Genomic DNA, 26085 nt, shown 5'->3' with positions numbered 1-26085 from the left:
TAGAATAAAATAATAAAATAAAATAAAACTCATTAAAATGCATAAAGGTAAAATAGTAAAATAAATAGATAAAATAAAAGTAAAGTATAATAAAATATAATATATACAGATAGCTTAAAAATAGAATAAAAAAATAAAATAAATAAAACCCATTAGAAATTCATAATGGTAAAATAGTAAAATAAATAGATAAAATAAAATAAAAGTAAAGTAAAGTGCACACACACACACACACACACACACACACACACATAAATTGACAAATAAATACTAACCAAATAACTAGAAGTGAAAAAATCGTAACAAAGTAAAATACATAAAAATAAAATGTATATAAATGAATCGTTCAAGTAAGATAAGTCTTAAGTTTGCTCTTAGAAATATGAACATCATATTCAAAACAACAACAACAACAACAACAAAAAGTCCGAGCCGTCCTTGAACACAACGCCGCTTTTCACCCAAGATGCACCTGTCCAAGTGAACTGCCTGAGAAAAGCCATTTTGTTGTGCTAGCCTAGCTGCGCTGGGTAAAGAAAGGCAGCAGTGACATGGCTCAGTTATTTCACCGCTAACTATGTCTCTCTTACCTGCTCGTGTGCTGTCGCCTGATACAATGACTGAACTTGTTGAAAGCAGTGAGTAGGCTTAGTCACGCGTGCCATGGACTAGCCCGTGGCGCTGCAGCTGAAGCTAAAGTGTGCTACAGTTTCACATCTCATGCTGTTAGCTCGCTGTGTGTTTACTTAGCTGGCCGTAGTTATGTTTTCTGACTGATTAACTCAACGCTAAGACAAGTGTTCCTCCTGTAAATGTGTTTGAAACACACCGCGACCGTCTGCGCTGTCCACCAAAGACTGCGGGTTCAACAACAAAGAGGCTGTGCTGTTGTTGTGTGACAAGAACTAAAACAGTCCCAACACTAACTTAGCAACAAAACAAAAAAAAAAACACTTGAACCATACAGCGTTAAGCCCAAAGCGCTAATCTGATAATGGCAGAGGACACCCGACAGGACAAGAGAGACAGAGCCAGCTTCTCTGCCATAACGGAGCACAACACCAACGGGATGGCCAGGACCTCCTCCACCTCCTCGGCTGCTGTGGCCTCAAGCAAAACTGGAGCTTCAAAGAAATTAGTCATCAAAAATTTCAAAGGTATAGTCACTGATCGATTGATTTGTCTGAGCACCAACAAGAGGATGTCACTTTTTTTTAATGGGCATAACTGTACAAAAAGTTGTCTGTCTCTGGCTTGTTGGACAGCAAACTTCAGTCTCTGATTAGAGCATGTCCAGGTTTAAATAATAGTAATCTCACAGTTATTTTATTTTTTTTATGGGCAGTGTAAACTCACTACTACTTCTGGTTGTCCCATCAGAGGATTGCACACACACTTCATAAGTCATAAGTCAATTTACATAAATACAAATACATTAGAAGGAAGGAAGAAAATAAAAAAATAAAACAAGTTAAAGACAAACTAAGCAATTGCATAGCATAATGGATAGTCATAAATACTGTAGAAAATAACCTATACCTTTTATTTAGACTAAATAAAGGTGTAAGACACTGCATGTGTGCTGACACAGTTAATCAATGAGTGCATTTGCAGGTAATCTTGTGGATGTTTTTATTATTCACTCCGCAGGTTCATGAAATAAATAATCAGATACTTGACGCTGCATTAGTTGCAAAAAGTTGCTTACTATACCCATTTTTGGGGGTTTTGGTTTGATTAATAATATACATGATCACTTTGTTGTTATTATTTTATAATGATGATAAACTTTATTTATATAACACCTTTACAAAGTGCTTTACAGTAAAACAAACCACAGTGACAATAAGTGAAAAAGCAATAAACCAGTAAAAACATAACAACATAATTAGTTTAGTAATCAGTCAAAATAATAGACGTTAGAGCTGGAGTCATTGGTTAAAACAGTCACTTTTCATAAAGGCGGTGATATTCACATTTGTTATGATTGTACCTGTATGATTAATATGTGAGAATTAAACTTGTTACACAAACTATCTTTGCGTTAATATGATAATGATATTTTAAGAGTGAGAATAAAGCATATTTTATTGGCTACAAAAACAGTAAATCTTAAGTAAATAAATGAATAAATTCTCCACTTATTTGATATTTAAAGAAAGCACAAATTTAAATATTTCAGACTTATGTAACCAAAACTGCTTTCTGCACCTTATTCCATGAAAAATGTGTATTTACTTTTTTGCCTGTAGGTCCAAAGTGCGTCGTGTTTGAGGTGCTCCTTAGTTCATTGTCGGTTATTCCAATAATGACCATCAAAACTGATACTACTTTCTTGTCAATTTGCATTAATAGCTTAAATATACACAATACTGCCTCTTGCAGATGTTGCTGTGGAATAAGAAATATCGTTTTTACTTTAAACATTTGGCAGAGGCCTTTGAGAAAGATGGTTACCAAACGTGCACCTCATCATGTTTGTGTCAAACACGTGGAGATATCTTCACTCCAAATGCTAATACTGTCATCAGCATGTTCGTAGCTTAGTTTGTTTGGCAGTTCCCAATCTGTGTGAGCTCCAAATTAACATTGTCACTGGCTTTTTCCTAACAGACAGGCCAAAACTAGCCGAGAATTACACCGAGGACACGTGGCTGAAGCTACGGGATGCGGTGGGTGCCATCCAGAACAGCACCTCGATCAAGTACAATCTGGAGGAGCTCTATCAGGTTTGCTGTCCGTCTGTTAAAACGCTTGCAGTTTGTTGTTGTTTCTCCCAGGAAGTGTGTTTAACTGTAGAAATGTATCAAGACAAAACAACATGACTAAAAAAAATTTAAAAAAGTCACTGATTTGTGACAAGAACGAAATGGAAGCCGCTAAATAAATGACTAAATATTAAGAAATCATGTTCCAAGTGTTCCCTCTGTTGGACGTCATTGAACGTAATTGTAAAACGATCTCTCGTGCTCTTGTTTCCCTTCCTTGTCTCTGTCTCTCGTTCTCTCTCTCTCTGTGTTTCTTGAAGGCGGTAGAGAACCTCTGCTCGTATAAAGTCTCCCCGACGTTGTACAAGCAGCTACGGCAGGTCTGTGAAGATCATGTGCAGGCCCAGATTCACCAGTTTAGAGAATATCCTTTTTTTTTCTTGTGCACAGTCACATATCGAGCCTGTTGAAACATCTCCTACAAATATGATTCATGTTTTTAAATGTTCTTACATTTTGACTCAGGATGAGACTTTCCATGATTTGTAGGACTTCTGTCTTTACACAAACTAAACTAAAGTGATTTACTCTAAGCCAAACTTGCACTTGGCTTGTTCTCAGCCTGCTGCTGAACACACAAACGACACGCTGCTGGTATGTTCATCCTCACTGGCAGCTTCAGACTCAGCTAATGGAAGCTGTTTGTGTTTTCTCTGCGTTCTGCTGTTGTTGCAGTGTTTTCGCACAAGGGGTCAACATATACCAAGTTAGGCAGTTAACCTTAAGAGTTACAAACCATACACAACAGGGCTTAAACAAGTGGTGTCTGCAGCTGACAGATGGTGTAAAGATACTTGAGATATAACAGCAGCTTGATAAAAAAGCAAGTTGCTGATTTTAAAATCTGAATTTAAACAATTTTCAGATTAAAGCCAATCTAATTCTAGGATCTTTTCATTTATTGAACCATATTTAATGGCCTCTAGTTGCTCTATTTAGCTTTATCTGTTATATCTTTATTTATTTTAGCTGTTTTTACACTTTGTTTTCAGGCTGGACTTACTTTGTTTGGTTGAAATATATTTTTTCTTTTATAATAACAACGTCAGCATGGTCAGGACAGAGAGGAATAAAAGCCAACAAGCGAACCCACTGTGTTTATACATGCTGCGTAGCGACACGATCCACAGAAGTGGTTGGGTCATTCAAAATGTTGGTTTTAATGAGTGACTGGAAGATATTTATGTGGTCCTTAACATGGAGCTCACAGAGTCTTTGGACAACCTTTCCTTCCTGAAGCGAATGAATCGCTGCTGGCAGGACCACTGCAGACAAACTGTAAGTCTGATGCTTGACAGAAATGTTAACGTCCTGCTAACGGAAACATGTAAATCTCATGTTCACTAATTTAGTTGTTCTCTTTTATAGATAATGATCCGAAGTATCTTTCTCTTTCTGGATCGCACATATGTACTTCAGAACTCCCTACTCCCCTCCATCTGGTAAAATGACAGTTTTATTTGAATTATTCTGCTTGCTATGGTGCACCTACATACACACCTACACACACACACACACACACACACACACACACACACACACACCGGAGGCTGATGTTGTGTATACGTTGCAGGGACACTGGGCTGGAACTGTTTCGTACCCACATTGTGAGTGACAGTGCAGTTCAGAAGCGTACAGTAGATGGCATTTTGGAGCAGATAGAACTTGAGCGCAATGGAGAGACGATAGACCGCAGCCTGCTCAGAAGTCTGCTGGGCATGCTGTCAGACCTACAGGTATTTGAATGACTGCTTACCATAACAAATCAGTACATAGACTGAATGCATGTCAGTGATTTTTACCTCCTCTCTTTACCTCTCTTAACCTTTCTTGTTCAGGTTTACAAAGATTCCTTTGAGGAGAGATTTTTGATTGAGACCAATCGCCTGTATGCAGCAGAGGGACAGCGGCTGATGCAGGAGAGAGATGTGAGTGAGGCTAATAAGCGACTGTGTCATGTGATCACAGTTCCTCAGTCACCTGATACACACAAAATGCCAAGCATGTGAACATGTGTGTTTGTTTGCATCCAGGTGCCCGAGTACCTGCATCACGTGGCTCGTCGACTGGAGGAGGAGAATGATCGCATCATGAGCTACCTCGACCAGAGCACTCAGTAATTTTCTTTTACATTTTCATATCACTGTTACAAATATAAACACATTATTCCATAATTGATATCTTAAAGAAGATATTACCAACTTTCACGAAAGAAAATAAACATAAATAACCATTAATTAACAACCATTAGAGCAGGGTGCACCTGTTTTCAATACCATGAGGTGCCATGTCATCATAGTTTCAACTGACTACTTACATCTGCAGTACAAAAGGACTAGCACTAAAGTGTATCCAGCGTGTTTTTCTTATCTGTATTTAAAATATTTTCACGTTAAGCTTGCTCAACATCTTCATCTGGATGTCTTAATATGTGATTCTCTTTGTTTTGTACTCTCACACATACTTGTAGCTCTCTTCACAGCTGATTTTTACATTTAAAAAATGTTGGTCTACTAGTGTAAAAATCAACACTATGCAAAGGTTAACATGCAAAGCCACACCATCAGACTTCATTTAACACTAGAGTTTCTTTCTAGTAGTTTAACCTTTAACTGGAAATAGTTGTGAAGGTCAGGAGGTCAGACTCAAGGCATTTTCTTTAAAGGATTTTATATATTATATAAATGTGCATCCGTTTCAGCTTTTGGACACAATTTCTCTTGTTTTGTCCTCATTTTTTTCCCACAGGAAACCACTTGTTAGCTGTGTTGAGAAACAACTTTTAGGAGAACATATGACTGCAATGCTACAAAAGGGTAAGTCTGCATGAAAGACTCCAATGAGTCATTATCTTGTATGTGGCAATATAGATGACTTTTGTGAAGCTTAGTTAATAAAATGTTTGAACTGTGCCAGCGGATTATTGAAATCTTGAGGCTGTATCACATTGTAAGGCGTGCCACTTCCTTAATAAATCATGTGCTGTATTGTTCACTGCTTTGAATCTTAATTTCTTTGTGACTTTTATATATAAATAAATAAATAAATGTGTAATCTTTTTTGGCAGGTCTGAGCACCCTGCTGGATGAGAACCGTGTGACTGAGCTGACCCTCCTCTATCAGCTCTTCAACAAGGTGAAGGGAGGACTTCCTACACTGCTTCAGTTCTGGAGAGATTACATAAAGGTATACGCACGGCTCAGCCAACATACAACACAAGGTGTTACCATTAAGAAAACATGTCCATGAGAAATGCAAGTTTTCACATTGCTGAAACTTTCTCTGGTTTCAGTCCTTCGGTGGAGAGATTGTATGTACTCCAGAGAAAGACAAGGACATGGTACAAGACCTGCTGGACTTCAAGGACAAGATGGACAACGTGGCACAGAGCTGTTTTACACGGAACGAGGGATTCATCAACGCCATGAAGGAAGCCTTTGAGACCTTTATAAACAAGAGGCCCAACAAACCTGCTGAACTTATCGGTGAGTCAGACAAACAAAGATGCCACAACACAAATGTAACAAAGCACGTTTTATTGGTGGTTTTTATTTGTCCCAGCACTCGCTAACAGCTTTCTTGTTGATCGCTTCCCATCCAGCTAAATATGTGGATTCAAAGTTAAGAGCAGGGAACAAGGAGGCTACAGAGGAGGAGCTGGAGAGGATCCTGGACAAGATAATGATAATCTTCCGTTTCATACATGGTCAGTTATACTTCTTTCTGTTCGTCTGTGTGGTGAATGCTTACAGTATGTCAAGTCAAGTTTTATTTATATATCCTAATATGCCAAGGCCTTCTTGGAATCAGATAAAAAGGGTATAATTATGATTGCTTTCTGAGTCAGATAGTGTTAGTGACCGCTCTGAAGCTTAGCTTATTACAGTCTGATGAGACCTTTTGATCTCTGTGTTTCTGCACCCCCCACCTCAGGAAAAGATGTGTTTGAAGCTTTTTACAAGAAGGACTTGGCCAAGCGTCTGCTGGTTGGCAAGAGTGCTTCTGTTGATGCTGAAAAGTCTATGCTCTCCAAGCTCAAACACGGTGAGTCCAGTGTTATGAGTCCAATATATACTGAATTAACAAGAATCCTAATCTGGTTTATCGATATGTGCCACTTAAATAGTGCTTTTAAACAAAGGGATTTAGAATTTGCTTTATGTTATGTGTTATTTGGACAGTGCAATGCTTTAAATACACTTCAGCTATAGACTTGAAGTTTCTCCTTTATCCTTCCATTCACAGCACAGTTTAGAGAAAATCTTTGCATCTACCCAGTATTATAGCAGATGAAGTACTAAAGTAAAAAGTCAATCTAACACTCAGTCATGGGTGTAAATGTGATGGTGTGAGGAATGAGTCAGTTGTGATACGTTGTGGTTTTGACTTCCTCCAGAATGCGGAGCTGCATTTACCAGTAAGCTAGAGGGGATGTTCAAGGACATGGAGCTGTCCAAAGACATAATGATCCAGTTCAAACAGGTATGCACAGAAACACTTCAATCATTTTGAGCAGTATGTGTGTGCATTCCACCACACTGTTCAGTTTAGTTCATTCAACTCTAAAAAAGATTTTTTTTTAAACGTTATGATATTTCTACTCAGTATATACAGAACCAGAGTGAACCGAGCAACATAGAACTTACTGTCAACATCCTCACCATGGGTTACTGGCCTTCATACACACCCATGGAGGTCCACTTGCCCCCAGAGGTAAGCATTTCTATGTTTGTGTGCACACTATACTTTGACGCTTTCATAAACCTGAAAGCCCAAACATTTACTTTATTTTAAACCATATTTGTTCAGACCAAATACCTGTGTTCACTCTATATTACTAAATGTGCCGTCTCACTGATAGTCTCCAAACTTGGCTGGGTCATCAACTAATCCTTAACTGACTGTGTTCAGGACAATCTTGGGACAAAATATTTTGTCTCTTTATGTTTTTGGTAGATGGTAAAACTCCAGGAAGTGTTCAAGCTGTTCTACCTGGGGAAGCACAGTGGGAGGAAGCTGCAGTGGCAGCCCACGCTGGGCCACTCTGTACTAAAGGCAGAGTTTAAAGAGGTATGGGCGTGGTCCATCCTAACAGAGCATAGAGATGAGAGAGGAAATTGTCTGAACTGCACTTACAATGACTCTTTTATCCTGCAGGGTAAGAAAGAGCTGCAGGTCTCCTTGTTCCAGACACTGGTGCTACTGATGTTCAATGAGGGAGAGGAATTCAGCATGGAGGAGATTCGCACTGCCACTGGCATAGGTTACACATCTTTTAAATATGTACTATGACTGTTGTGTTGTGGCAGAGGCACCTGCTGTATCGCATTATCAATTTTCTCTCGTCCTGCACAGAGGAAGGAGAGCTCAAGCGTACGCTGCAGTCCCTGGCCTGTGGGAAAGCACGCGTCCTCAATAAGAACCCTCGTGGGAAAGACGTGGAGGATGGAGACCGTTTCAATTTCAACAATGATTTCAAACACAAACTCTTCCGCATCAAGATCAACCAGATCCAAATGAAGGAAACGGTAAAAAGTCTAGCACATTTCTTTTTTTTTTCATCTTCTTCCACTTTATCACAGTCCTCCTCCTCCTCAATACAACACATCTGCCTTACAGGTGGAGGAGCAGGTCAGCACCACGGAGCGTGTGTTCCAAGACAGGCAGTATCAGATTGATGCTGCTGTGGTGCGCATCATGAAGATGAGGAAGACCCTCAGTCACAACCTGCTCGTATCAGAGCTCTACAACCAGCTAAAGTTCCCCGTCAAGGTGACGTATCTGAAATTTCTCGTTATTCCAACACGTATGCGCACAAAGCTCATCAGCATCTGATTTTACTTTTCTCTCCACAGCCGGGGGATCTGAAGAAGCGGATCGAGTCGCTTATAGACAGAGACTACATGGAGCGTGACAAGGAGACTCCTAATCAGTACCACTATGTTGCCTGAAATGGGGAAACCACTGTTGCTGCCATGCTTTCCTCACAGCAAGCGTACAGCTGGTCCCCCCCACACAAAAAACAAAAACAGCATTACGGCCCTACAGCTGCACGACTCTCCTCTGGTGGCCATCTTTCCCTCCATCCACGATCCTGGACGCAGTATCCAGATCACACACAGAGCTCCAGAGAGACGAGAGAAACTTGGCTGAACTGTTCCCACTCCGCGTCATCTTTAGTGGGCTGGGGCTGCAGGAGTGAAATGGGTTGCTCATGGTTGGTTTATAAATCTGCTAATGCAAAACTCAACTGAAAATAACTTAGCACTTTCCTCTGATTTTTGTTTTGGGTTTTTTTTCCTCCTCGTTTTTTCCTCGTCTGGAGTGGGATCTTTTTTTTTTCCTCCATCACATCGTTCTAAAATCACTTATTTTCTACTATAGTTGGTTTGTCTTGAGTTTTGTTTTACTTCTTTTTTTTTTGTTCAAGGCTTTTTCCTTATGAATGGCTGCATAAACTGCTGAGTGTAAACCAGATTGGTTGGTTGCTTGATTTTGGCAGACAAACAGCTATTGAGGACAAGAAGAGACTTAAGAAAGAGACTTGAGAAGAACGGATTGGGGTGCAGAGGGGTTGGATCTTATATGGGAGGGTTCATTGCTTGTAACACAGAAGCTAAAATGACATGCAGGCAAGCCACTTGGGTATTTCTTTTTGGGTACCTTATATGTTTTGACCAAAATGTCCAATGTCATGTGCTGATGTTTTTGTAGATCAGATTGTATTCTATGTAAGAGTGAGAAAAGTGAACCTGAATAAATGGATATTTAATGATTCAATGAATGATTTGTAGATAACCTGCTAGTGGTAGTTTTGTTTTTTTTGGATTTGAACACGTCTGCGTTGTTGCCTCTGTCGGCTTCATCTTGCTACATAGTTTTGCACGTCGACAGGGTGCAGCTTCTTTGGTCTGATCTGATTTAATCAAATGAGTCTTCAGAAACAAAAAGGCAATAGAATAAGGTCAGTCTGCTTTGTATGCAGCTTAAAGCATCAAAACTTGAACTTAGATGAGAAAATCTGTCAACCTTTTGCTGCTTGTATCACTCAACCACAATAAGGAAGTGGCTTGCTGCCTGTTCTCTTTACATGCACTTTTAATATGAGGTCTTTAAAGCCACTCAGCTATTTTCAGATATAGGTTTTTGACATAAAAAAACAAAACAAGTTGGGGTGGTTAAAAAAAACAAACTTAATTTGATTTAAATTTTACAACATGTCCACTGTAGTGGGCAACAGGATTTCTTGTTCTTAAGCGTGAAACATTTAAAGGCTGAGTATGTACATGGTAAGAGCCCAGGAATCATCCAGTAAAATACAACACCAAACACAAAAAAATGTAGATTTATCTTTTTGTAACCGACTCTTGATAGTATTCCTGACTTTTTAGAGACACAGAGGAACATGTTACACTTAAGCAGCATGGCTTAGGACAGTGTCATCTGGTGTAATTCTGCATTCACACAAAGGCATGAACTTTAGGAGAAAGATGAAACAAACTCAATAATTAAAGGTCCGGTGTGTAAAATTGGGGGGGCCTCTGTTTTCAGAATAAGGCAGACATGGGATATAATATTCACAACTCTGTTTTCATGCATATATAATCACCTGACAATGAGAATATTTTAATTTCTTTGTCATGCCTCTATAGTATCCTGAACAGACTCTAGACAGAGCCTTCCAAGTGTTGTTTCTCCTTTACATTAGGTAGGCGAGGGTGATGTGAGGAGATGGAAATGCAGCGACGTTTCTTAATAGAGTGTCATGTATAGTATGAGAGATGGATATAGCCATTCAAGCTTTAATTATCTCAAGTTACTGGAAGATGCAACTGAAGAGAAACCGAAAGAGTGTGCTGATACTTCCACTATCACAGCAGGGGAATGTACAGCTTCAGTATAATTAAAACATAGATTTTAAAAACCAGCATGTCATCAGCAGGTAGCTGTCTGACTTTATAGTCTCATTTTAAGGCAAGAAAATTTGTTAAAAGGCGTGCTTGAACTATGCAGGGGGAATGTAGCAGTGTCATGATAAGTCTTGGACAGCAGCATTAAAGCAGCCTCTGCGTTCCTTCTAGTGTTTTGCACACCCTCGTGAATTGACGTGGGTGTCAGCTGACTACCCACAATGCTTGAACTTTGCTTTGCAGCCTGCAACAGTGCGAGTGTGTGTGTGTGTGTGTGTGTGTGTGTGTGTGTGTGTGTGTGTGTGTGTGTGTGTCGTCTCACATGCTTACTTTACCATAAAGCCAGATGACATGCTGTGTGCTCAGAGATCATACATTTTTGTATTGCATCTTAATTGACATGAAGAATCAGGAATGTTGCGTTAAAGTGCACGTTCCTAAATTCACCCATTCTTGGGTCACTATTTCTACAAAATATATATATACATTGCATTTGGGTTGGTTCCTCTTTTGTCATTGCATTTGAGTTACTTTTAATAAACCTTGACATGCAATACATCACTGGTATGTGTGTAACGCAATTTCTTTGTAAGATAATTCCTGGAAGTGCACTATTTTTCTCATGAGGTGTCTCTTTACAGCAGCCTCACCTACCTGACATTATTCAGTTATGTAACTCGTGTTTAATAACAAACATGTTCTCATGCAATTACACGGGACAAAAAGCCTGTGTCGTCTCCTGCTTTGTGCCATTTGTCTTGCTCGGTCTGTGAGGTGTTACGGAGGGGGGGGCTCGGTCCTTGTGATGGAGGGAGGGCCGAAGGGAGGAGGGGTGAGGGCGGCCTCTCACGTGACTGAGCCGCGCTGAATGCTACCAGTTCACATGACGGGCCGGGGCTTATTCAGTCCGGGTAGCTTTGTGGGTCGTTTCTGCAAAGCAGGACGTGTTGCTTTTTTTTTTTTTTTTTTTAGGAAATACCGGACAACACTTTCCTCTGTCTAACGGGAACAGGAGGAGACTCCCTCAGATTTAGCTAAAAAAAAAAAAAAGAAAAAGAAAAAGTCAAGTGCGGACCCACCTGCGCCTGCAGCAGCAGCAGCGGCTGCGGCGTCACAACCACCGCAACCTCCACCGGCTGCGTCTGTCTCTCTACATACACACAAAGACAAGAAAACAAGTGTAGTCTGCTCTGTGGCGTGAGCTGAACCGAAAAGATGAAACTCTGTCTAATCATCGCCTGGTTTGCGATTTTTGTTGCGGGTTTTACCGTCACGCACTTGTTGACCAGCATTGTCTCAAACATGAACGAACTCAAAAACATCATACAGAATAAATTCATGTATTCAAAGTGAGAAGTAATCAACAGGTTGACCGACAATGGAAATAATTAGTTTAGACTTAATCCAGCTCGCGTTATATAAGCTATACGGCTAGAGTACATATTTATTATAAGTTACCAAGGTGTGTTATTGTGAGGTGAGGTCCACCTGTATGTATAAACTAGTTTGACTTGAGATACGTCTCTTTTAGTGCTTGTTTGAAGTTTAACATGGACTTTGTCCGCAGGTAGTCCTTTCTTTCTACTCTGTTCTAATGTAATACCCATTTTGTTAATTATTGTGGAGCAGCACATTGGTCTCATTGTTGTGTCCTTTTGAGAGATTCACGTGATTGCTGCTATCACGGCTTTGTGTTTGAACCCAGCACCCATCAGAGGGGGCCTACTGACAGTGTTGGTTTATGACCAACAGGCAGACACCTGACTGCTGCTGACAGCAGGGAAAAACAGGCCATTTCTGCTGTAGCTCCATATATAAAATATATGATCTTAAGTAAGGACTCACTTGGTTTTTAAGCTTTGTTTTCCACTTGTCTTACTGATTTAAAGACCTTAATCCTGCAGCTCTTGCATGTCCTCACAACACAACTATTTTCTGTTTTGATATCCTCCCCACGCTGCTATCTGCGGCTTCATGCTTAGTACACACTGACGCTTTTACCTCATGATCAGATTGCAGTGTAGACTGTCTGCTGTGCTGTTTACAAGTTAAACAGAGAGGTGGTGACACGAGGAAGTTGAAGTTTCAGCAACACAGGAGAGGACTCAGGACAGAGCTGGTTCTGCTAGGACCAACAATGGAGAAAGCTCGACATGAAGAGGAGAGAAGTGAGATGTGAAGGAGAGAAGAGCAGAGTTAGGGATCTCTGTAACAAATGAGTTATGAAATACAGGTAACCAGCTACTATTTGGAGCATCCCCCCAAATCCTTCTTAGTAGTGAAACGTTGATACTGGCAAGTGAATTTCACAACCTGCAGAGTGTTTTTTAGTGTCCATACAGTTGATAAGTCCTTTATCACTGACCAAGCAGAATAAAGAAGCAAAACCCAATCTGTACAGTAAATAAAGATCCGTGTCTGTTCTGTGCGAAAAAGTTAACCAAAGAGGAAAAGCCATGGTCATGCAGCGGTCACATGTGAATCAGACTTCTTGTGTAGAAATTCTGGGAAGTGTGAAGCAAGCGGTGAAACTCCTGCATTGCTTTTATTGTGACATACGTCGGTGGGAAAGTTTTTTTTTTAGCGGATATGTGTTGTAGGATTGATAAGAAGCCTACATGTGCAATGTGAATAGTTACTGTAGCTACCGCACAGTTTGTTCAAGAATTTGTACAGCCAGTATTACACACACACTCAAACACACACACACAGATAGGCAGGCAGGCAATGGTGAGTTTGCAGTTTCCAGGCCATAAAGGTATTAATAGCCTACAATGCAGGCTGGCTGAGTTATTAAATACTGCTTGGTGATTCTGATCATAGCAGCTCCGCTTTCTATAACAAGTATCCGTCGCTCAGGAGATGTTCAGCTACACCTGTTACATGTCCAGAGTGGAGCTCTAATAAGCTCTACAATTATGTCAGGAAAGAGTCAGAGGGAGTTTGTGGCCTTGGTCCATCATTTGTAGCTGTCTGCAGACCTCTGCTGGTGGCTTGTGTGAACTGCTTTATTGTGTATGTAGGACACGGCATCATGTAACACTGGTTATGTTGTAATAATGATCAGTTTTATAATCTTTATCTAACCAGGCATGTTAAATAACAGACAGAAGACCCAGATAGTAAATCCTAAATACTCATAGTGTAATACTAATTCTCAGTATATAAGTGAGTTTTATTGGACTCTGTTTCAATATTATGTTCTCCTCTCCAGGTTGCATTCAGGCTGTTACTCTCGAGGTAAAAGAAGGGAACTCCACCTGCATCAAGGCTGAGCTTTCTGCCTCATTCTCCATCACATACAACACCTCCAACAGCACGGTATGTGACAGCAACAATCTGGTTTCCAAATTTTCATGCTGACGTAATTGACCGCGTCTTCTTGTGAACACCAGCCGTATCTTTTGTCTCTCCTCAGAGGACGGCGCAAGTCTCTCTGCCCGACTCTGCCGCAGTCGATACAACCGCCAGCTCATGCGGGACAGACGGCAGCTCGTCGTGGTTAGTGGCGGTGTTTGGACCCGGCCACGCACTGGAGCTGAGCTTTTCAAGGAATGAAAGTGTGTACAGCGTCGCTAACCTGACGCTGCAGTACAACCTCAGCGACAGTTCAGTCTTCCCTGAGGCCAACAGCTCCGGTACACACACAAACTGTCCAGTACATTGCAGATTCAGTTTGTTTTCAAGCATGTTTAAATGCATGTGCTGCTTATATAGATATGAAATTCACACTAGATCTATAAAGTAAGTAAAGATGATAAATCATTTTTTTGTCTGTTTGATTTTTGTCCTTAGATGTGGTCACCGTGGTGTCATCTTCAGTTGGGATCTGGGCAACGATCAACACCACCTACCGCTGTATAAGTCCCAGCACTTTTGGAGTCAGTGGAGAAACTGTCACTTTCTCTAACATGAGGCTGGAGGCGTACATGCCAGGAAATGACCTGAGTTCATCAGGTGCGGATCTGATTGTGTTTTTGCTCGCAAGCTGGTTGGTTTCAAGGTTTCTTGCCCTGTTGATTTCATGTTTCTTCTTTATTTCTCTTGTCACAGAAAGTATATGTATGGCAGATAAAGTCAGTACTACAGCTCCACCTACCACTGCCAGCACCGCTACAACCGTAACTCCAGCACCAACCCCTCCAGGAACACCTAAACAGGGCACGTACTTTGTGAAAAACCAAAACGACACTGCATGTCTCCTGGCTCACATGGGACTGCAGCTCAACGTCTCCTATTTTTCTCGATCTCAGAATAAGGTAAAAGAGAATTTTACAAGCAATGACAACCCCTAGTAAAATAACAAGTAAATATCAGTCCACTGTTCACAATAAACCTCAAATAAACCAAATGTATCTTTGTCTATTTTGGCAGACTGTCCAAGAATTAATGAACCTGAATCCTGATCAGACAAACGCGACAGGATCATGTGAAACCAGCAGTGCTACCTTGTCTTTGAAACAGGAGGAAATCATCACGCTCAACTTCACCTTCACTCTGGTGTGATCTTTCCTCCTCTTCTGTTAAATAAGCTCCACGCTCAGTTTGATTTCCTTGTTTGCGTTTGTGTTTATTCAAACGGCCTTTTCCTGTCTACAGAACACCACAAGCAACAAGTACCACCTGGGGGCAATAACTTTGTTTGCTGATTGGTCGGATATGACTGGTATGTCATTTATCAAAAGCAACATACTCTATTCTTTGCTCTGATTTACTTCATTCAGAAAAGAACTGACCCATCTCTCCTCTCCACAGCTCCTTTCTCAGCCAGCAACACCAGTCTTAACTACCTGCGCAGTACGCTGGGCCGCTCCTACATGTGCAACGCAGAGCAAGTCCTGGATGTGGTGCCGACCTTCTCCCTCAACACATTCAAATTACAGGTCCAACCCTTTAACGTCACCACAAACCAGTTTGCTACAGGTAATGTTTTCTTTGATCGTCCCTGCTGTTATCCACATTTTGTTACCCCACGTAGAGCAACTTGAGCTTTGCTCTGACTTTAATACGTGATGATGTAGTAGGAGTAGGTCACACTTTGACTACACAGTTAACATTTTTCATGTTGGTTGAAGAAATGTTGGAGAGAGTTTAATTAGGAGATTTGTATCATTCTTACTTATATGAAAACTGAGACATATATTTTTTTCATTCATATATTAAAGAAACAAACAAGCTACATTGTGCTTAATAAACAAGTTTTAGAGGGGTCAGCAGTTTCTCCCTGCGTCAAGTCTTTATGCTCAGCTATGCTAATTGCCTTCTGGCTGTAGCTTCATATTTGGGGAGCAAACTTTTGACTGGTATCAGTCATATCATCAAATTCTCAGCAGGAAAGTAAATAAAGCAATCTCTCAAAATGCCAAGCTGTTCTTTTAAATGTTATTTCTGTAAGTTGACTTGAAACAATTTGGTTTAGCCGCATGAAGCTCATCCACACGTCGCCATTTTTGTAGTTCTGGCTCAGGATGTTTGTCTCCCAAGTGGGGAAACGGATATTAATGAGCACAACACCAGAATAATTTGAATCATTGAACTAAAAGAGAGAGATCAAGCTGTATTTTTTGTGGCTTTTAACCGTTAACTGCTAAAAGTGGTCAGTCATAATACATTTTGCTTGCATCAGGCAGCTCCTAAAGATTTCGCAATATAACATCTCTTCTTCCCTCTTTTTTCTGTCTTCAGCGGAGGAGTGTCAGATGGACCAAGATCAGATGCTCATCCCCATCATCGTTGGAGCAGCTCTCGCCGGCCTGGTGCTGATCGTCCTCATTGCATATCTAATCGGCAGGAAGAGGAGCCACGCTGGATACCAGACCATCTGAGTGGTCACTTGAATTTTAACTTTAAACCTGACAGACTGAATGGTGGGAAGATGAACCCGAGTATGTGAGCGTGCAGGTAACAAGACTGTGGACAGGAGGGCGTGAGTGAATGGAAACAGTCGTTACTCTGTGGCGAGTGCATGTTTTTTGCAGATCCCATGTGATCTCCTGGATATTATGTTTTCCTTCCACTTTCTCTGTGAGGTGATGATGAGAAGCAAAAGACCTGCTAACTTTAGATGGATGTGCATCCTGATGAAACCAGAGAAGAACTTTGCATTTTCGAGGATGGAGGCAGTTTGAATTTGCTGTAGCAAGTTCACCGTCAGCTGTTTATTCGTGTGTCAATATGTGTCTAGGAATTGGTTGAATTTGCTTGAACTGCTGTTTGTCATTTTTAGCTCTGTAATTATTTAAAATCCTGTGCGATTAAAGAGGCAGAGGGAGAGTCAAATACAATGTAAGACAAATATAATTTTTTTTAAAGTTCCGATAGCTCGCCTGCTGTTTTTAATAGAAGGATGTCTGTGCAAGTAAACACAGTTTAAGTTATGCCTACACGTGCTCACCACCATTTATTTTTAACTTCATGAACATACAATAATCCCAGTGAGGAAAAGGGAAAGCTCTGAAGGTGTGTGTTTTCCAATCATATTCCTTCACAGTGACGACTGAGAGGAAGCCACAACTGACCCAATAGTTCACTGAGGCACAGTTTAATCCGATTCATCAAACAAAGTCTGTAATCGTGATGATAAAAAAACAAAAACAGGGATTTGCTGTTGCTGCTGCTGCTTTGTGTAAACAGTGTGACTCTGCATTACTAAAAAAAACAGGTGCATGGGTTCATTTTTTTATTCTTGCTTTCCCCACCCTCTCCTTAAAGAAATGTTAATATGAATTGTAGTGATTTGATTGTTTATTTTTATAGAAAATGGCTTGATCTCGTTTTCTATTCTGCATCTTACTGAAAGTTAATAAAAAAATATGAAAAACTCCAGCACTGATTCTGCTTTTCATGCATGTTATTTAGTAGCTTTATGATTTTGTTTCAGCTTATCTTGTGAGAAATAAACACAGCTGTTTACTCTGCGCTGTTCAACCGGGCGTACATTACACAGAATACTCAGAGCTGGGATCAACGTGAAGGTTATTTTTGTCCAGTGCAACAAAATCTGATATCAGCACTCAGAGTTTAAAGGGACACAAAACCAAAACAAAGAACAAACCGGACACACATTTGATTCCATTGTGTTTGGATAATTTCATCATAGTGCATTTGAGTTAATTATTGAGGTCAGGGACCAAAAACCCAACACAACCAAAAAAAAAAACCTGATTTGAAATGTTTAGAAAAGTGTGTCATGAAATCAGTCTGATTCACATTTGATTGCCACAGTAGGTCGTTCCAGCTTTGTCACCCATTCGTTGTGAAATACAAAAGGCTCTCTTGGCTGTGCTTACAGTGTGCAACACATCGCTTATCTGATCTGAAGTTTCTCTTCTCTACAGTGTCTAGACTTTCTGGAGTAAAGTGCATAATTCCACATTTAACAAGACAAAAAAAAACTACATGTTCATTTCAAATGGAATCATCAGCTCATACAGCACGCTGCTAAAAATATTCTCTTTAACCATATATTTACACTTAGGCTGTATGATTGGATGTATGAATATGTTTAAGACAAATACTATACAGTATGTAGTAGTCGGTAAAAAAGAAAAAAGGTGCAAACAAGTTGCTGTTGGGTGCTCGTCCCAGGGGAATGTGTATTGAGTTTAAGCAACGGGTAGTGCCAGTTTCAGGTTCAGGATTCTTCTGCAATGATGCGAGATCGACACGTCGCCCGCAGCTTAGATAAGGTTGCCGAGGAGAGACTTCCTGGTTCAGTGAAGATTTTCTAGGAAAGGCAAGAAACACCAGGATTAACGGATCGAAGAAAGCAAATAACAGGGAACGTTTGTTGTGTGCTTCTTAGTCTTTCCTCCTATGAAATGACACTCTTAATGACTAGCAGTGATGGGATACTTCTCTCGTCTTGTACCTGCATGAAAGTGTGGCATTCATCGACAAACGGTCCTCGGGTGATTTGCTTGAAGTTTTGGCAGACGTCTGGCAGCGACTTGGCCTGTTGAATCAGAGCCTCGTTGTGGTGGATCAGTGTAAGTGCTACACGGAACAGGATTTTAGAGCCCTCGTAGAACAGGCAATCCCAAATCCGCAGAACCGTCTGCAAAAAAAACAAAACAAAGTAAATCCCACAAGTGGTGCACAAATATGAAGTGCAGGCAAGTCAAAAAAATTTTAGTCACACTGATAAGCAATATTAGAAACACAGTTGTAGGATACTGTATCAAAAGAGTTATTATTCAGCTTATATCTTGATGACTTACAGTATTTCTAGTACACTAAAAAAAAGGTACAGGGTAAGGAACAAGTCAGGAGAAATAATATTATTAATCACATAACAACTGTTCCTTTTCCTCATGTTGCATAAGTTTGAAATGTGTAACTCAGGTGCTGTTCTCAAGTGAAGCAGAGGGGAAAACTCAAGACACTGCAGCAGTGACCCTGAATCAATGTTGGGATGGAAAATCACTGATAAATCATCGTCCTCATTGCTGCAGTAGTAAATCCAACTGGTTGGCCACTGCGCCTGTGGGTGGGGGTTAAACCTTGAGCATCTGCAAGCGTCATTCCCTCCTACTGAAGCTCCATGTGTATTTGGAGAACAGTCCACGCCCCTCCCCAGGTCAACAGAGGATGTTAGCAACAACAAGGACAGTTTCTTTCAACTTGAAACAAACAAGGAATACAGTGGTCCCTCATTTATCGCGGGGGATACATTCTAAAAATAACCCGCAATAAACGAAATCCGCGAAGTAAGTTTTACAGTTATTATACATGTTTTAAGGCCGTAAAACCCCTAACCACACACTTTTTTACACCTTTTTACACACATTTTGTACAGTACTCCCTTAAACAGGACGCAGAACACATGTGCGGTTCTCCCTTAGCCAATTTAGGACGCAGAACACAATGCGCATTCACACCGTACAGTACGCTGTAAAAAAAAAAAAAAGCATGCAAAATTACACTAAAAAAATCTGCGAAACAGCAAGTCCGCGAAAAGTGAACCGCGTTATAGCGAGGGACGACTGTAATATGAATATTTTTTATCTGTATCCTCTAAAAAACAGCCCTGGCATGAAGGAAACTGTGGGTGTCGTACACTGAATGGTGTGCTTTGACAGAGCTTTTGTTGACTGAGAGATTAGAAGCACAGTTAACAACAAAACATCAAAGTTTAGAGTCAGTTTCCTGAACCTCTGAATTAAGATATACTGACTCCGGATCCAGTGACAATGACCAGACTTCCTTCCGGACTGCAACATGAAACACAGATACACTCACCTCCACTGGTAAGATGTCTATGTAGAGACAGATGAACCATCGGGAGACCACCAGTGTCCACATGACATTATGATCCACCATGGTCTGCCAGACTCCGGGGATTTTAAGTTTCACCAGTTCACCCAACACCTCCTGGTCCGTCTTCAGCCCGAGCATGGCTGGACTGTAGTAGTCTGTAACCACACACACACCTTTGTGAGGAAATTGCTCTTAATTACCTGCAAACAGACAAACTGGTTGAACTATATTTACTTAATTTACCTACGTTAACGTAAAACAACTCACAACTCCTGTCATAAATGCTGTTACCAAGTTTTTTTTAAATAATTTATACAGACTTGTTCGCCTGAGTGCATTATACAACTGATAATTGTAGGACTCGAGACAGATAAAAGACTACGTGACCTCCTACAGGATTATTCTTAGCACACACTCGTACGCACCTGGTAAAATTCTGCCGAGTAGTGCATCCATCAGCCAGAAGGATTTCTCTTCATCTTTTGTGACGATAAGTAGATACCCAGCTATGAAGTTCATCCCCTGAAGACAAAAGAGAGACACACTCAGGTTACGTATGAATCCTGCGATCCTGTCTGAACAGGTTTCATTAGAGACATCCAGAATAGAGATCAGTAAGTGAACACGGAACATGAAACAAGGAAACAATAATAAAAATAAAACAGACATTTAAATTAAAATAGACTACCTGAGTGTGATTTCAGATGAATGGGTTCTTGTTGAGACGTGATAACACATCCCTGCTGCCTGTTTGAATTGCAAATCAAGCTGCATGTGCTCTGCTGAATGAAATTTGCCTTTCAAATGATTAACGTAGGGCTACGCTGACACAAACAGGTTTTCTTAGGACACATATGTTGTTGTAGCAACAAACCAAATCCTTTTCTGCACATATCAGTCACCCAGCACCTCAAACAACAACAAACATTATGACATACTATGTTGTTGTTTTTTTCCAGTAGTACAAACACCAGATCATATCGCAAGGTTCTTGAAATCGCTGTCACGCGTGTTGAACGTTTGGATCTTCAGTAATATTACCTGACAGTAGCCCACAGACGGGTTATGGTGACCATAAGCCAGCAGCACATTGTACAGAGCCTTCTGCAGACATGGGTTGGACGTCTTGCGGAACTGGACGTTGTCTGGAAACGTTCTGTTCAAGTCTGAAAGAAGGAGACCACGCAGACGCTCATTCAGGGCTTGTTCTGTTTAAGTTTAAGGGTTGATGAGTCCAAGAACCAGAGTCTGCTTTGCCAACTAAAAGTGATCAGTTTTGCAAACTTGAATAACAAAATCACCTTTATATATGCTGTTTTTTAAATACTGCAGGTAAAGCTACAGAGACTTTTTTTTTTTTTTAAATGTATGTTGCTTTGTTGGATTATTTACAATTTCTCCACATGCATAGCTAGCTCAACTACCAGTGTTATTACAAACTAAATTGAGGGACCATAAGTGGTGCAACACACCTGGAGCAACATGGCAATACAATCCTAATCAACATCCTAATCAAATATATGCCATCACTGTGACACCTTTCCAGAGTATAATACTTTGTTACATTACTATAAACCACCGCAGTGAGTAGCATTGTTATGACTACGTACCAACAGATCTTGTGTGTACGTGTTCGGACAAACCAAACCATTCGGGATCATTGTGGTTTGTGTGGCTGACTGGTAGCTTTGCAGTGCATGCGGCACAGTTCGCTATAGTCAGCATTAATCAGCAGCCGAATCAGCATACTGAATCTCAGGGGCAGCCAGCGAGAAGGAATTCTCTGTGTTTAAACAAAACTTGTAATTTTACCCTTTTAGTGCAGTTTCCCTTTATTTTTCATCTCTGTCTTTTCTGGTTTCCCAAGCAAAACAAAACTTTACAGTGCCAACTGTAACTTTAAAAACAAAAAAAAACAAATGTTCTCGTTTTGTTCTCCAAACATATTTAAACTTTTAATCTGTTTCATGTTTGGCTACTTTGTTTTGTATGCACACGATGATCTTTGGATTTGAAGCCAATGAGAGGTTCAACTTTTAACAGAGTACGTGAGGCACTGTTAATCTTTACTGTGGCTGGTTCTTTGAGGTTAGCTTGGTGTGTGTCAGGACTTTTTAAAAAGGACGTCTGAGTGAGCATAAAACTGCCTGACCTGTGCAGATTGTCTCCACCAGTTTGGGGTCGTGCTGGGCTCCGAGCAGGGACTGGTAGTATCCTGGGTTCTTCTCTAACTGGTCTTGAGCCCCACTGGCTACCATCCAGATCAGAGCCCGGTGCTCGTTGGGAACTCCCTTGCGTACGTAACGTTTTACTGAAGGAGAAAGGGGGGATGTTTAAGTTTAGCTCAAGTTTTATGGCAAGCACTTCTTCTGGAGGGATCCTGGTGTGTGTTCAGGTCTCACACTTACATTTGACATTCTTCTGCACTTTGCCCTTTCCCTTCAGTAGTTTGGACCACTTAATGGACCGTCTTGTGAGCACAACTAAATACTCAGACATGAGCTCCTCGTATGAATCATAATCGAAGTCTGCTGAGCGCTCGAAGCCATATGGATCCACACTGGGTCAAAAAACAAGAGTTAGAAAATGTTAACAACATTAATAAAACACACACACACAAAGGATAGTGCATCACAACCATCAGAATTACAAAAAGCATTCACATCATAACATAATAATCCATAAGTAAACTGGTCTTGAGCCTCACTGGCTCCCATCCAGATCAATTAATCACGTGAACCTGACCAAGTGCACTTGTGTAAATATGCTGGTTCCTATCAAGTATGTTCAAGTGATTCATTAGTCCACTTGTTTGCAGCATTTACAGCCTCATCCCACTCACGTAGCACTGTGTGCAGGCAGGCATTACATTGGATGAAGCCATTACAGCACAAAAATATAGACTAATGGCTTTGTTAACGTGATGTTTCAGAAATATAGCATGTGTACCTACATCATCTACAATCTGTGAACGGATGGAAAAGTTGTGGGCGTCGGTGGCTCAACCTAATGCCTTAGGTAACACGATTATCTCGCTGCAGCTTAACCCTTTCACATGAGCAAAGTCACCCGTGGAGAAGACATGCACCAGCAATGTGATCTATTTTCCACACACACACACACACACAGTCTATTAACTGGGTGAATATAAAAAGGTATCATTATGTTCCTCGGTGTGAGGACAGTTTTGTTGCCAAAACAAACAGAAGGGCACACATTACGTGTACAAGTGTGGAGTTTTATGAATGGAGCACCTGGTTTCAGGTGATTGTTGTTTGTTTGAACAATGCAACACCTCATAAAAAATAATAAAAAAAACCTTCATACATACTGTACATGAAAGCCAACATGCTGTAACCTTTGGAGCGGATACATTTGGATAAATTACACTAAAGTCAATTATACATTTAGACATTTTCCAACAGTCCTGCAATAAAGAGAAAGATTTAAAATCTATGTATACATAAATGCAGACTTAATAACTATGTTTGTACATGCAAAAAATATTATAATAATAATTTCAACTATGATGCGATGACAACAGATCCCATTTATAATGTGCAAAGCAAAACAATGAACTTTAGCAGGCCACTGCTGAAAACCTGCATGAAGTGCATGACTACGATGTTTGCAGGTGTTTATCGTGACATATTAAATACAGTGACAGTTGTCAGTGTCTGTCTGAAGTATATTCAGAGTACAAGAACAAAAAAAAAATAGATTTTATTGAAGAAAAAACAACAATAACCTTAAATAAGTTTTGATAAAATATGATAATATGTTTGCGGTTAGCCGTTAGCTCCACTAACGGTTAAGCAGTTAACTGTTGACGTCATGCTACCAATTTCTATGAATTGGTTAATTAAGTTTTTTTTGTTTGTTTTTTTATCTACAACTTATTGATTAACTTATCAAGTTAAGTTAGTTAATTTAGCAGGCTGAGATAGCAGTCAACGTTAACCTAACGTGTGCTAACTAACGTTACCTGTCTAGTCGGTCTTTGGCTCTACCGTCGGCGGGGAAGCGGCTCCGGTTGGTCGCCTTGTTTTTCTTCTCCATAGCCCCCCACCCCCCTCTCTTTTTTAAAGCTCCAGTGATGTCCTTTAAAAAAAGAGTCTCACCATTCATCCACCGCGCTGTGTTTCTCCAAAAAAACAACAAACACGAAGCCACACAGTCGAAAGTTCAGGGAAGTTTAGCGTCTAAACGTTCACTCGTTAACTTTCTCCGTGTTTGCGTGCGGAGGGACGGACGGGGCAAGACGCTGCTTTTCCTGGGATTAACATGCTATTCCCGGGAGGGGAACGCCATGAAACAAGTCTTACGCGTCTCCCTTTAAACTAAAAAAGTGATTTAAGCTCGATTTTTCCAATACTTTATCGATTCAACGACGTTAAATCCGAGCGGAGTTTGCCAAGAGTTTTTATCGCCATCCACATGCACCTGCTGCTGCTGCTGCTGCTGCTGGTCCCCCCGCTCTCTCTCTCCCTCCTCGGAGTACAACCACCTGGTCCGTAGCTCTAATAAAAACATCCAAACATAACGACTACATGAGTAAATACAGGTAACCTCCACCCTCCACCCTCCACCTCTAACCTCCACCCGGACTACTCCGTGGAAGATTTCGGACTCGTGACGCTGGTCCCAGGACCTCCACACGTCAATCAGCGCTGATGGTGCTTTCGAGTGATTCCCGTAACATCCCACTTCACTGCTCTCATGGCTAAATGTGACCTGTGGCGCATTCACGGAGCTTCGGTTAAAAGAAATGTGAGCCGCGTTGCTAAAGCGTTAACCCACTTATTTATGATTTGTTTTCATATACTCCCTATGTCTGTTGACACAGACACAGCCTAAAACATTACTGTTACACCGGCAACTCCCAGGTCATAGAATTCCACTTATTTGTACTTAAGAGTTTTAGTACTTCCGAAAACACGTGAAGGCAGCATAAACATGGTGAGTAGCCGCGCCCTCTCCTGTGTAGCCACGTAGCACAGGTAAACACAGCTGTTCACCTGAGCTTCAGTAAATAATATACCTGGATTTAAACATATGTGCTTGGGTGATTTGTTGCTTCCAGAGTACTTCGAAATTAATCATTAAATCACTGGATCTTTATATAGATTATGAAAATAACTGTTTTTGTCACAGGAAATATCAGCACAGCTTCAGATCCAGGCATGCAGGCGTTATGTTCCTCATGTAGAAATAGTTTTGTTGCCAAAAGAAACACAAGGGCACACATTACATACAAAATCACTGGATGTTTCTGTAGTTATATCATGAAAATGTTGTTTAAGACAAGCTGACAGCTTCAGATCATTAGGGAATATAATGTAAAAAATGAACTTGAAATTACTTCCTTCCTGCACAAATAAGACTGGAAACTCTTACTTATATATATATTTTTAAATGTGATGAGTATCAAAATGACGCAAACCTTACATCAAGTCACCAGATTTCAATTTAATTATGTGCTTATGATCTGGATCTGGAGCAGAGCCTTAGACACTATGTCAGGACTGCTGTGAAATGACATTAAGGTTGTTCTGGTGGCTGACCACCTCCTTGCTGTGGTATTTTTCAAAGCTGGAGAAAAAAGAAAACATGTGGGGACAAAGCATAAAAACTGTTAACTGTTTGATGTGGCACTTCTGCTGAGTTTTTCTCATTTTTATATACAGCACGTGGAGCAAGTTATAGATAAAAGAAACAATCACGTAACATTAGGTGACAGTGAACTAAACTGAATTATCTGGTGACCAGCAGTGACACCGTGTAGCTAGAAGCCCTATTAGCCCCCTTAGCCCGACCTAAATCAAATTACTGGAAAATTTGATTTAAGCATTTCTGCCCTACATGCACACTAACAACGCCATACTCCTCATCACCACTACTTATCAGGATAAGCCTCAGGATGGACAGATGACGGACCACGTAGGCCCCGATCTCTTATCCTCTTGTACAAATAGAGTAAGTGCAAATGCAGACTCATGTTTGAGCAGTAGTGTAATCCTGCTTGTGGGCGTGGTCGGATCTGTGAATAGAATGAGCTTCCAGCTACAGACTTGTTTGGTACTGTTAAGTACAAACCATTCATCTCCTCAAATGAATCATTCCAGTGTTCATGTGGTAGATTGACGAGC

The 26085-nt window shown here is 40.6% G+C and overlaps 3 protein-coding genes across 5 annotated transcripts; 2 read left to right on the top strand and 1 right to left on the bottom strand.

The window, feature by feature from the left end:
* The first annotated feature begins 438 nt into the window (after positions 1-438).
* cul4a (cullin 4A) lies at positions 439-9566 on the top strand. The gene is made up of 20 exons (XM_010732153.3): positions 439-1157; positions 2614-2729; positions 3029-3132; positions 3977-4046; positions 4137-4210; positions 4342-4504; positions 4607-4696; positions 4802-4884; positions 5517-5584; positions 5836-5954; positions 6061-6253; positions 6370-6474; positions 6702-6812; positions 7165-7250; positions 7374-7481; positions 7725-7838; positions 7926-8031; positions 8124-8296; positions 8388-8540; positions 8624-9566. Exons 1-20 carry the CDS (start codon positions 995-997, stop codon positions 8717-8719), a joined length of 2295 nt encoding a protein of 764 aa, XP_010730455.1. The 5' UTR covers positions 439-994; the 3' UTR covers positions 8720-9566.
* Positions 9567-11579: 2013 nt separating this feature from the next.
* lamp1a (lysosomal associated membrane protein 1a) lies at positions 11580-17503 on the top strand. Its single transcript, XM_027281519.1, has 9 exons — positions 11580-11931; positions 13891-13999; positions 14097-14316; positions 14474-14635; positions 14732-14937; positions 15053-15178; positions 15278-15344; positions 15434-15601; positions 16364-17503. Exons 1-9 carry the CDS (start codon positions 11894-11896, stop codon positions 16501-16503), a joined length of 1236 nt encoding a protein of 411 aa, XP_027137320.1. The 5' UTR covers positions 11580-11893; the 3' UTR covers positions 16504-17503.
* grtp1a (growth hormone regulated TBC protein 1a) lies at positions 17023-24649 on the bottom strand. 3 transcript variants are annotated; one of them, XM_010732131.3, is made up of 8 exons: positions 23922-24649; positions 22345-22496; positions 22089-22247; positions 20978-21102; positions 20362-20458; positions 19919-20091; positions 18549-18734; positions 17023-18404 (listed from the first exon to the last, which is right to left on the bottom strand). In XM_010732131.3, exons 1-8 carry the CDS (start codon positions 24062-24064, stop codon positions 18312-18314), a joined length of 1128 nt encoding a protein of 375 aa, XP_010730433.3. In that variant the 5' UTR covers positions 24065-24649; the 3' UTR covers positions 17023-18311. The 3 variants fall into 3 exon arrangements, with proteins under 3 accessions (XP_010730433.3, XP_019109593.2, XP_019109592.2); XM_019254048.2 differs by having other exon boundaries at positions 24380-24648; XM_019254047.2 differs by lacking the exon at positions 23922-24649 and adding an exon at positions 22890-22909.
* Between the last annotated feature and the right edge of the window lie 1436 nt (positions 24650-26085).

This window comes from Larimichthys crocea, chromosome VIII, assembly GCF_000972845.2.
Source record: "Larimichthys crocea isolate SSNF chromosome VIII, L_crocea_2.0, whole genome shotgun sequence".
NCBI lineage: Eukaryota > Metazoa > Chordata > Actinopteri > Sciaenidae > Larimichthys > Larimichthys crocea.
Note: the sequence above shows the minus strand (reverse complement) of the source record. Positions and strands in the feature narration are given on the sequence as shown.